Genomic DNA, 12,637 nt, shown 5'->3' with positions numbered 1-12,637 from the left:
CTAAAGTAAATCCTCAAGATAAGTAACATAGCAAGTGGGTGTAAAACAACAAACTCCATCACTCTTCTGCACCAGTGACATCTACAGACTGGATTTATACATTTGCTTCTCCTCTCCAGGGCCTCCACATATCCCTGGGATGATGGTGCTGAGCTCATGGTCCTGCATGAGCAGGAATCAGGGAATGAACAGGTTGAGATGAAGGGGTGAAAGAAGAAATATGGTGGCATCACCAGAGCACAGCCTGGGTGTAGTAGGGCTGGGTTTTGGGGGAAGAAACCGAGTTACCGTCAATTCTCTGTTCCCACGTACTAACACTGATAGAGTCTGTAGAGCACAGTGGCTGTCACTGTGGATCGGTAGCCCCTTGCAAATACTGGGCTTAATTTCTGATCCACCTCCAAAACTCTTATCCTTGAGAGAAGTTTTGCCCAGGACCCTTTGAGTCTTCCCCTGGCAGAGAGAGACAGGGAGATGTGGGTAGCTTGTGCTGGCTGCAATTGCTTCAAATCCCGGCTGAAGTCACCATTTCAGTAGCTAACCCTTCAACAGATGGGAAGCATTGGATTTGTTGAGGTAACCCACAAAATCCCTAGGTGCCTCGGCAAGACAGAGCAGCCCAATGGGAAGGTGGGATGCTGTGCAAGAGGTAGTGGGCAGCATCCTCACTTGCTCTGCTCCAGGCTCCCCCCTGTACCTTGCACAACGTAATCCCTGCTGAGCTGCATTTTAAGCCTCACATGGGTCATTTAAAACAAAATTTCCTCCTTCCAGCTTTCAGGTGCAACAGACTTTTCTTCTGCAGCCAGGTTCCCCCTCTGCTGTTAACTTTGGCCCTACATAGGAGGCCGTGGGAGCTTGTAAATGGTTTAATTTTGTGCGGGCACCTTCCAGCTGTGATTTACGGCTGTCACATGGAGGGGGGGTCTGGGACAACAAGGGAAGCTGAGCAGGGCCATGAGATGCTCTCAGAGCAGGCTGTGAGCTCTGAACTTGAGAAGCAAGGAAGCTAAAATGCCCTTTTTGCCACTGGGACAGTATATGAGTTAAAAAGGGACCATAGGCTTGGCCATTGGCCACAGGCAGGTCACAGGTATGACCATGAAGAATGCAGGAGGTGCCACAGGGTGTGCTCCTGTATCAGCAGAGCCTTGCTTGCAGGACTGATGCTTTGCAAGCCACAGCCAAGGATCTCTCAATTTGTTTCTTATACAAACTAATACAGGTGATGGAAAAGCCCTGTGACAGCTGTTGCAGAACAGTGATCCATGACTGTCCCTTTCACAGGGGATGGGAGCACTCAGTGCTGATGGACTCCAGCAGTAGAGAAACACAGATGGTTCAAACCTTCAAAAAATTAACTGCTGAGTTCAAGTTCCTACCTGAAAACTCTGGAGTGTGTTTACTCTGGAGTGTGTTTAAATGAAAATGTATAAATATATATTTGAACACAAGCCACTTAGTGGCTTCTTTTTTATATATATATATGTAGAAAAAGACATTCAGCAGCCTTAAAACAGGAAGTTTAAATTTAGCTGGGATTTATCCCTTAGCTGAGTATAGTTCATTCACCCTTTGTATAAAAATAGAGATAATTTTATGCCCGTGAGATACATGCAGAGCAGCTCCACACAGGCAGCAGCTATTCCTGCCACTGCAGCTGGATCTGCTACTCTAGGGGCAGGAGAGCATCTCATGTTGGGCCACGGCAGAGCAGGCAGCAAAGCCATGGAGGCAGCAGTCCCTGTTGCCCCAGAACTCAGTAAGTATCAGCCCATGGTTTATTGCCAAAAACAGATGCTTGGGGAGCAGGCGGCAAACATGTTTCCTGGCTTGGGCTCATTGAACAGGCAGAGGGAGGATGAGGAGGCAGCAGGAAAGGAGGAAGCTGCCACAGCCTGGTCATGCACTCCCCCAGGGAAGGGAATAAACAAAGACTTCAGGCATGCAGAGAACTAGAGATGTCCCTTTTCAGATGTGGTATGAACTCAGGATGAGGAGAGGCACTGATTTCAGCCTGGGTTGTAGAGGAAGAAATAAACTTGCCCTTGATGATAAATAGTACGGGAAACACAGCGGGAAAATGTGGTTCTTTGTGGCCTCCCAGGCTCTGCAAAGCTCTCACCCATCAGGACCTGCCTCCACACTGCCAGCATCCCTCTATCTCCTCTAGGCTTCTTCGGCATCATCTAAAGCACATTTGACCAAGCAATGGAGCAAAATCAAAGCTATAAAAAATATGGTCAATTCGGGCTTCTTCACCACTGGTGTGGAAATCGCTGAGAACAGTGGTTACTTTTCCCCACTCCAGGCAAGCATGGCCACACTCACCCTCCACCACCTCTCTGCCCCTGCAGCCTGCAGTGTCAGTGCTCGCCGCAGCCTGAAGACCAACCTGTGCAAGTGGTGTGACTCCACGCCACCAGCCTGCGAGGAGAAGGTGTGCTACAGCAACTGCAACCTCAACTCCTACTGCGAGGACCCCTATGAGATCTGCGTGGCCATATGGTAAGTGGCAATTCCCTTGTCCAGGTGGGACTTGAGTGAAAAAGGGGTTCGCTGCTCAGCAACTCATGGGAACACACATGTATGTACCCCTACACTTGAATTATTGCCCATTAGAATAATTTCGGACTTTCTCTTCCTCTCCCTTTGACTCTATTATAATTAAAACTACAATTCACAGTAAAAAAAAAACAAAACAAAACAAACCATTGGTCTGCCCTATACTTAGTACCTGCTTATTTTCTAAATAAATTAAGCATTTAAGTGCCTGACATGGAGTGTGGCAAGTTTGCTCCTGGACCTCTAAAGCCCCATAAACCCCTGAATTTAGCTTTACAAGCTGAACCCAAGGGCAAAACCAGCACCCCTGACGCCCAAAACCATTATGTCCTCCCTCATCAGGCTGGTGAAACCCTGGCTCATGCACAGGGGTGCAGCCAAGGCTGTCTCTGTCCAGCACATGGATGTCTGAGCTGGTACCAAAGTGGGGTTTAACCCACTGGGTATAATTCACCTCCTTCCCATCCCCTGGGAAAAGCCCTTTTCTGCTTCTGCAGGAGATACCTGGGAGGGAAACGCAATCTTGCATTTCAGACCATGCATCCGCCACACCATTTGGCCCGGAAGAGAGCCTCCTCCAGCTTTTTGGTCCCCATGAGCAAAACAAACAAACATCCATTTTGGGTCTGCCCAGAGTGATTTTCCTCCTCTTTCCCTTTTAATTTGGCTGCCAAAGCGAAAGCCAGCCAAGCACTTATCACTAGGCTTTATCTCAACCTGCTAATTAGCATGAATGCTGTATGCTCCACTTCCCGTAGGAGTTTGCCTCAACATAATTGTTGCATTATGGACTTTAAAAGAAAACAAATCACAAACCCAACAAGAAATCCAAACAAGCAAACAAAATCCACCCCCTGCCCTAAATTCCCCTACACACACAGAGAAGCCACCTTAAATCCTGGGTAGGCAATCCAGCACCTTGCTCAATTTTCTCATTGACAGCCTACATGTACAGGAAAAAGCAAGTCCCCCACAGCATAAATCCCCATGCCAGGGAAGCAGTCCCACTGCACAGGATGGCGCTGCACTGTGCATCATGTATTGGATGGGGTGAAGCAGCTGTGGGGTCACAAATAACCTGCCAGCCCTGTAACCTCCTCCCAGCATCTCCCACCCCATTTTAAGATTAAGATCCCTGCAGTCAGGGCTCACCTCCAGGCCAGCCTTGCTTCTCACTGCTCATTTGCAGAGGCATATTTGGATCATATGAATTTGTCTTCTGTGGATATCACAGTCATAGGTCCCATGCTCATAAGCAGTGTGCTCATGTCCTGCAGCATGCCCAGCCTGAGCAGCCCACAGAGGAGGTGCTGGAAGCTCCTCTTACAAATTACCTGGAAACACAAAAAAATGTGAGGAGCACTGAAGCTGGGGGACTTCATCAGGGAGAGGACGACAAATCAGGGTTCTTCCCTCAGCTCTTATGGCTGATTTCCCAGCTGACCTCGAAGGCATCGTGAAACCTCTTCATACCCTCACCTTCCTGCTTTGCACTACTAGGTTGGGAAGAAGAGGCTGTCCCTTGAAAAGTAACTAATGGTTGTAATTTCCTTTGAGTGGTCCCAGGAGTAGCTGCAATGCTTTCTAGCTGCCTGTAGCCCCTGTAGGGCCTGTCATTCCCCATCACACATCCTCACCCAGGGCTGTCCTTCAAACCCAGCCAGTGCTGGGTTATCCTGCCTCCTCTGGGAAAGGCAAGGACCAAACCCTAATGCTCTGCTCCCAGCTCTTAATTACCCACTGACTCTACAAGGCAGGTGCTGATCCTCCCCATAGAAGGGCTGCATCCCAGGTTGCATTTCCCTGATGGTGCCTGCAGGGCAGGAGCCAACCGTCCCCACACTGCACGGTATGCCTTGCATGCCATGCCAGCAGCCCACACTAGCTCCAATCTGGCCCTCCAGGGGTGAGAGGCTCCGTGGTGACGCCAACAACTGCTTCCTAATCCCATTTCCAAGCTCCAGCTCCTTTCAAATGCCATTATCTGCCCCCAGAAAGGACATTACTGAGCCTACCTGGGCATCTCAGTTTTTGAGAATTGCTTTCCTCACCCAGCTTGGTTAACAGTGGTTGGAGACGAAGCCACGGGTCCAGCAAGGACAACTCCGCCATACATCAAAAGAAGGGAGCTCCCAGCACTGGGATGTGGCTGTGCTGGATCTTCTAGCCAAGCCACCTCATCAACATCATTGACCAGTGTTGCCTTAATCCACTTGGAGAGCTGAGGTTTTCTAGCAAAACAAGCACCCTGTGCTTGAGGAGTCAGACAACAGCCAGAGCCAAAGCCATCCTTTTGCTCTGCATGTGACACTTTTCCAAAGCTTTAATGGGAACCCAACCTAGGTGCTGCTGAGCAAAAACTGTGACATGTGAGAAGGACTAACTAACAATGCTCAGAAGCCAGACTAAGAAAAATCTCTAAGGACATCATCACTCTGGAGCTAGACCTGATGCTGTGAGCCACATTTCAGTGAGTAACTGCAGTTTCATGAACAAGATATTTTGGTAATAAGCCTTGAAATATTTCACCTGTTCTCACTGTATTTGCTGAGTGTCTGTGCACAGTCAAATGCATCACAAGCACAGGGGTATTTTGCATCTCCACTTCAGAAAGGGAAAAAAATCTCTTCAGAAGTCTTCACCCTGCTGGCTCTGTCTCTCAGCCAATGGGAGGGACATCTCGGTCTTTCCTGGGTGATGTTATAATCATCTCTGACACGGGGTGTTAGATGGACTTCAAGAAATACACAATGATTGAAACAAAAAGGGGGAAAAATAACCCCCAAATCCAGCAGGTCTGTCCTTTCCTTTTGGAAAGAACAAATTCCCTAGAAATGCCAAGAAATTACACTTTTACCTGCATCTTAATTACCTAAATGGAAACAAGGAGGAGCTAAGGTTTATTTGCATCCCTAGCGCTCCTCAGTCCCAGACACAGTGAAGACTGGGACATCACCAGGTTTCATTTGTACTTGCTCAGTGTCTCAGGCCATGGCATAAATGCAGACAGAGCCCCGTGGTTGGGGAATTGTATTGCGTTCACGTTATAATTTGGTAGCTCCAAAGGTCAAGCCATTTCTAGAAATAGCCCCAACCAGCAACTGAAGGGCTCTACTGCCGCAGGTTGCTGGAGGCAGGAGCAAATGGTCCTGCAATGACAGGGCATGACAACCAGCAATTAGTCCAGAGAGAACCCGGGGTGAGATGGCTTTTACCCATTCCACCTGCGCACACAGGTTGAGGGAAGCAGAAGGGAGCACCAGCCAAGTGGTCACTGGTAGGCAGGCATTTTGGCCCTCATATTTCCCCAGTAGAAGTGAAATTTGGGCGGCAGAGACTCCAACCCCTGCTGAGGCAGAGATGTTACAGCTTGTATTGCAGCAGAAGTGACATACAAGGTAGGACCCTCATTTTGGAAGGTTGTCTTAGGATCATGCAGCCCCAAACCTGCTGGCCTAGCACTTGGTGCTAGTAAAAGAGAAATTTTGCCCTGGAGCACTCAGCCTTAGGGTTGGCACTACCCAATCCAAGGCGTGATTATGAACTGGTGAATTCTACTGGAAACAATCAGAGCTTCTGGCTCACATCCTACTATTGGCATGAGCTAAACATTTCTCAATATTTGGAAGAGACAAAGAGCTTTAACAAAGCCCCTCAAAAGCATGTGTAATTAAAACTATACCAGAACCACTGCAAACAAGTCATCCCCTACACAGATTTGCTTAAAACAAATGATCTTAAACCCAGGTTTAAGATGACATGCAGGTGACACAAAGGCTGAACAGCAAGACTAATGTTTTGTTGGTTCATTTGGCTCACACAGGAGACAGGACAACGAGAGCATCAGGATCAGCACGCTCTGCCACAACCCCCACCGCCCCATTGAAAACCTCATGGTCCCCAACTACAACACCTCGCACTGCATCATGACCCATCAGCCCAGTGAGGAAGGGATCATCTACATCTGTGGCTGCGTAGACGAGCAGGAGTGCAACGATAAACTCATCTTTGAAAACCACACCAATGGCGAGTACTTTTGTTAATGTTATTTATGGAGGGAGAAGCACCCAACGCTAATGACAACTTGTATTTCCAACAGAGTAGGAAGTGTGATGCCAGAAAGACCTCTTTCAGTATTTTCTTTGACCTCCTTTTGTTAAAACTAGGCAAAATTTTTACCCCGTTCCTGAGCCCAGTATTTTGGATGTGGCTAAACCATCCCCCCAGCAATGCCTCCAGCCTTGGCCTGGAAACATCAGGTGATGGAAAATCCACTGTATCTCTCACTGGCTGTGCCCTTCAGTGCAAGGCGAATCAGCCGGGGAACCTGAAAGCTGACGCAACCCAGCGTGAGTCAATGCTCTGAAAGCTTTAAATAAATCCTTTTGGAGCAAATCCTGCCCTGCACACCCACAGGAACTGCTGGTGTCTGCCATGGCTGCAACCCAAAAAGGTGGACAGAGCCGCCCTGGTGCTGCACACACACATAAGCACGGCCTGGCACACCCATAGATGCTTTTGCAGATGGCTGGAGATCCAACAGGAGCTGTAAATCCACACAAGGGAAAACTAAAACTTTCTGTAGCTTAGGAGGGTCGTATACTTTGGAAATGCTTTCAGCAAGATCCTGAGCTTCTGGGGGTTTGTCCAAGCCTCCCTAACTCCAAATGGATGAGGTTTATCTAAGTGCCCATCAGGAATCTGACCTGTAACAAAAGCAAAGTGAAACCCCTCCAATTTTCCATAATTACAGAACAATGAGATGCTGAAAATGAGCCTAAGCAGACCCTGCAAGTCTGCGGCATAACTTCTCCTGCAATGCAAGGAAAAAAGTAAAATCACATAAAATGCAAATTCTCAGAACAAACAAGCCACTCTTAATGAAGGCTATGATGCTAAATTTGGCAGTTCTTTGCTGCTTCCTGAGCCAAACATAACAGGTACACACACTTCTAAGGAAAGATAGTCAAATCCCAGAGCCGATGCTGGGATATATAATTTCACACAGAAATGACAACTGGCTCATTGGAAATGCCGCCCCCTCCGAAGGCTTGCACAAACAGCCGCCTCCTGCCAGCCGGCACGCGAAGTGCTGCGAGAGCAGTGCAGGCCTTAAGCAATTATCTCCTCCTGGTGTGGTTTGTGGGGCCAGCTTGGCAAGCCCCACACTCAGAGACTCCAGCATTTACATCCTTTTTGTCTGCTTTAAGGGATCATTTGCACCTTAAATATTAACTTAGGGCCATCTTCAGCGGTACAGACAACTGCTGAGCAGAGAAATATCCAATACAGATGAGCACTTCTCCGGCAGCTGAAGCAGGCAGATTGTTTTCCCATTTCTCTATTTCTTAAGCCCTGCTTCTACATTTGGGCTGCTGGGTGGCACAGCCCTAGCACCAGGGCTGCAGGGGACCGCATCAGAACTCAGAGACCACCCTAACGAACATGCCAAAGCACCATCTCCTAAAGCCATACAAGCAGGAGCCTGGTGGACACCTTGAGATGCTGGGTAGAGTTGAGCATGCAGAGACCTCTTCACCCCTGCACCAGCTCAGCCTAGCACTGGAGGTCCATCTCCCCTCAGCAGGGATGGAAAAACCCACGCAGCAGTGCTCAACAAAGCTTGGGTTTCTAGACCTGTGGTAATCATCAGACCAACTATCTTTGTTCTGTGTAAAAGGAGTCAAGCCATGCTGCAACCCCTCCCTATCAAAGGGCTGTGCATCAGGAAGAGGCATCCTCATGAAGGAATTTGCTGAAGTTGTGTTAACTTCCCCTTTTCAGGTCTCGTGCATGCAACTCCCTTAAAAACATCTTCTATTTCTTTAGAGTTTCAAAGATGGGATCTTAAGTATTGGGTAAATCCATCGAAGCAGTAGGTGATATCCAGGCGTAATGCTTTCCAAGATAAACATATTCCTGAGTTAGTTATTGATTTATATCAGTTTAGGTTGATCTTGTGGTTTAAACCTGATGCCTGTTTTAGAAACGCTTTCACAGCCTCGCAGAAATTAGCTGCAGCACATTTTTTTGAAGTTTGCCAAGGAAAATAGCTAAACGCTCTGTTTTTCCAGAACCTGAATTATGATCTGCACACACTGAGGTCAAGCAGCGAGAGTTCTGCTTATGGAATGATTCTTATCCCTCTTCCCCTGGGTTATTATACTTGGCAGAAAAACCTCTGACTAAGATTTTACTTGAATATCTCTACTGAAGTCAGCATGTTTATTCCAGGAATTGCGAACATCAAAAGATCGAACAATTATATGTTGTGCGAGGGTTATGGCTTTGTGTGTGCCCCCCCCCCAGTGATCTGAAGGTTGACAGGGGTTTAAAAGAAATGAAACAAAAGCAGCCATGCCTGGTCAGTTGAAGGGGATTGGCGGTGCAATACGACAAGGAAGGAGATGCCAACACTGGCAAACAGCACCGCAGTAATGCTCCTTTACGTTAATTATTGTGCAGAGCATCCCATGCTCCCCTGGGCTTGGGGGTCCTGTGCACTCCCAGGCCTCAGCATCACCCCTGGCTCTCTGTGCACCACAGGTGTCCAGCAAGGCTCCGACACCAAAACCTCTCATAGATTTCCTCTGTTTGAGCCTTACCTCAGCTTTATCACTGCTATTGCTGCCTCAATTCCCCTTGCTGTGAGCACAAGCGTCACTTAGAAGCCACCAAAAGGCAACTGAGCCATTTTGGCAATGGCACCAGGGCCTCCCATGCTGCACTGCCCAGCCCAAGTAATGCTGGCCTTCATCCTGCCCTTCACTTGATATACAGAGCTAAGTTTGTGACCTAACTGCCTACTTCTTTGCCCGGATGGGTTTGTGTGCAGCGTGCATTGTAGCCCTGCAAAGGGCTGCGCTTCATTAATAGCTTCACCTATTTTCTTCCTCTACATGATGAAAAGGAGCTGTTGCAGACCCATGGTGGCAACATCCTCACCTTTGCTCTCCTCCTCCCCTCAGGCTACTCCATGCTGCAGAGCAAAGAGGTGATCCCAGTGGCCGCCATCAGCCTCCTGCCCCCACTGCTGGTGGCGGTGATGATCACGGTGATATTTTACCTCTGCCGCACACAGAAGCGGCGCAAGAGAACCAAGGCATGGGGTGGGAAACCGGGACAGCCCCCGGCACTGCTGGAGGCAGGGAGGTCTGCTGAGCGGGAGGAGAAGTTGTCCGTGCTGATGGATGAGAGCCCAACCAGCGCCAACCCTACCTGTGGCAGCAGCCGTCCCGCTGAGCTGCTCCCCATCGAGCTGGATGAGATGGTGGGCAAAGGTCAGTTCGCGGAGGTGTGGAGGGCCAAGCTGAGCCATAGCCGCTCGGGGCAGTACGAGACAGTGGCCGTGAAGATCTTCCCCTGTGAGGAGTACTCCTCCTGGAAGAATGAGAGTCAGATCTTCACTGACACCAGCCTCAAGCATGACAGTGTCCTGCGGTTCCTCACTGCTGAGGACCGGGGCATGGGGCCCCGCCGAGAGTACTGGCTCATCACCGCTTACCACAGCCGGGGCAACCTCAAGGACTACCTCTCCCACCACATCCTGAGCTGGATGGACCTGCAGAAGATGGCAGGCTCCCTGGTGAGTGGGGTGGCTCACCTCCACAGTGATTACACCGCCTGCGGCAGGCCGAAAATCCCCATCGCCCACAGGGACATCAAAAGCACAAATGTCCTGGTGAAGAATGAGCAGGAGTGCGTGCTCTGTGACTTTGGCATTGCCATACGCCTTGACCCTTCCCTGACGGTGGATGACTTTGCCAACAGTGGGCAGGCAAGTACGGTCCCCTGGAGAAGAACATTTGCAACGTTTTGCAAACCCTCTTTGCCCCTGGGTCAAAGTCTTTGCCCACCCCTGCTAATGCCTCTCTCCTCTTTATGGGCAGGTGGGCACCGCCAGGTACATGGCCCCAGAGGTCCTGGAGTCCAGAGTGAACCTGGAAGACTTGGAGTCTTTCAAGCAGATGGATGTCTACTCTATGGCCCTTGTTCTGTGGGAAATGGCTTCCAGATGTGAAGTGGTAGGAGGTAGGAGCATCACACTGGGGCTTCCACACACCTTTTTGCTCCCTTTCTCCACATACAGAGATGTGGCTCACCCCCACATCCCCACCAATGGCATGAGATCTGGTCTGGGGTGGCTCGGGTCTCTGCAGGACTTCTAAGAGCTGATGGCAAATCCTCCCCCATAGCTGTCTTCCCTGTGTACCATGACTTGAGGGAGCTGGCTCAGTGGGAAAGAAGCAGGATGGGACCCTAGGGGGTCATCTGGTCGAGCCCCTGCTCAGAGCCAGCTGGCCACCAAGTCACATCTGAGCCAGTGCCAGCAATGCAAAGCAAACCAAGCAGGAGGAGCCAAAGGTGCCTCCCCCTCCCTGGCCACAAGCACTTTTCTTTCAGAAAACACAAGAGTTTATATTGCAAGGAGGACTCACAAACTCCAGCCTCTGACAGAGCCACAGCCTGGCATCTGAACTCGCATGTAGCAAAACATTTAACTAACTGCCCTGCTGTTAGCTCCCACCTGCCCTTCTGCCTGCTCCCCTTTCCTTTTTAGCTCTCTCCAGTTCCTTCCCTACCCCACCTACTTGCAATACAGGCCCATGGACCTGCAGGAAGCTCCAGACCTTGGGGAGATAGCTGCCCCAGCTGCCCTGCATGCCCCATGCTTTGCAGTGGGAGACCCTTGCCTGGCTCAGATACTCCATGCATCTTTTGCTCCTGAGCCAGTGTCCTGGACAATTCCCTTCCCACTCTCATTTCACCTACATTTGCATCCCGGCAGGAGCTGGCAGAAAAGAGGATAGCCTCTCATTTCTGCAACAGGGAGCTTCTCCGTGGCCTCCCAAGACATGGGATTGCTCTTCAGGAAGGGCCATTTCCCTTCTAGCTTGATCCATGCCTACAGCAGGAATCTGGATGCTGGTACTGTAGTCATCTCTCCGATCTTTCACCAGCACAACACATTTTTAGAGTTCAAAATATGTCTCAAAGACAGACCAAGACCTTTGTAGCGTGACTCTTGGGTTCTGGAAGGTGGTCGGATGCTTCCTCGATCCTGTATCTAAAAACAAACTCTACATGAAAACCCAGCACTATGTTCCTGTGTTCAGATTCTAAATTGTTTCCAGATCTGTTTATTTTTGCAGACTGATAAAAACAAATTTATTCTTATCTGGTGGATCATACCAAAGCAAAGCAGTGAATCCATTAAAAGCATCCTGTAATGCAGATCTTGCTTCCTTGCAGAGGTAAAGAATTACGAGTTGCCTTTCGGGTCTAAAGTCCAGGAGCAGCCCTGCGTGGACACCATGAGGGACATTGTGCTGCATGGCAGAGGGCGACCCGAGATCCCGAGCAGCTGGCTAGTGCATCAGGTAAGGTGGGATTAGCTGGTTCAGAAAAAAAGCTGCCCACATTGCGCCACTTCAATAAACCAGCCTGAAAAATGACTGAAGTTGTAATCAAAGCAAAAGCAGGCAGAACTCCTGGGCCCCACTTCCAGCTCCTTTGGGCTTACCTGCATAAGTCCCACTACACCCATTTCCCTGGGGTATAAAAGACACCAGCCACAGGTACAGCAAAATTTACTGATCAATAGCCACAATTAGAAAGTGTTACGAATGCCAAGTAACGTTATCCTGAAGATAACTGCAAAATGGAGCACTTTGGTGAAGAATCTTCTCATGAAAGAGTGAATGACTTGAATCCACCCCACTTCTCCCCTAAGCACCGTATCCAGAAAGCTCTAGCTCAGAAAACATGCAGTCCCTCACACAAAACCGTCTCCCAGCGGGGACAGAGGGGAGGAAGGTGCATCCAGCCTTCTGTCTGCTTGGCTGGGAGGGTTTCAAGCTCAAGCTCATGACAGGTCATGACTTGGCATGTGAGAAGAAAGCCTTCCACTTCTACAAGCAAAGGCAAAACTGGAAGCATCTCCCTCAGGTGAAACAGCCAGGAAACACACATGAAGCTAAGAGCAGGGAACCTGCTAGGTTCAAGTCTTGCCAAGGGGAAGTCTTACAGCAGCAACAAGATGTGCTCTATTAAAACCATCCACAAGCACACC

General features: G+C 49.4%; 1 protein-coding gene across 1 annotated transcript in view; it reads left to right on the top strand.

The window, feature by feature from the left end:
• LOC134157658 (TGF-beta receptor type-2-like) overlaps nt 1–12,637 on the top strand; it is a 34,085-nt gene that overhangs the window by 17,844 nt on the left and 3,604 nt on the right. The window contains exons 2-6 of the mRNA XM_062606860.1: nt 2,358–2,508; nt 6,389–6,591; nt 9,534–10,342; nt 10,455–10,596; nt 11,818–11,945. Coding sequence (XP_062462844.1) covers nt 2,358–2,508; nt 6,389–6,591; nt 9,534–10,342; nt 10,455–10,596; nt 11,818–11,945 — 1,433 coding nt within the window. The remainder of the gene's footprint in view (nt 1–2,357; nt 2,509–6,388; nt 6,592–9,533; nt 10,343–10,454; nt 10,597–11,817; nt 11,946–12,637) is intronic.

This window comes from Pezoporus occidentalis, unplaced genomic scaffold (assembly GCF_034315485.1).
Source record: "Pezoporus occidentalis ecotype Australia unplaced genomic scaffold, CSIRO_AGI_Poc_V1 ctg12, whole genome shotgun sequence".
NCBI lineage: Eukaryota > Metazoa > Chordata > Aves > Psittaciformes > Psittacidae > Pezoporus > Pezoporus occidentalis.
Note: the sequence above shows the minus strand (reverse complement) of the source record. Positions and strands in the feature narration are given on the sequence as shown.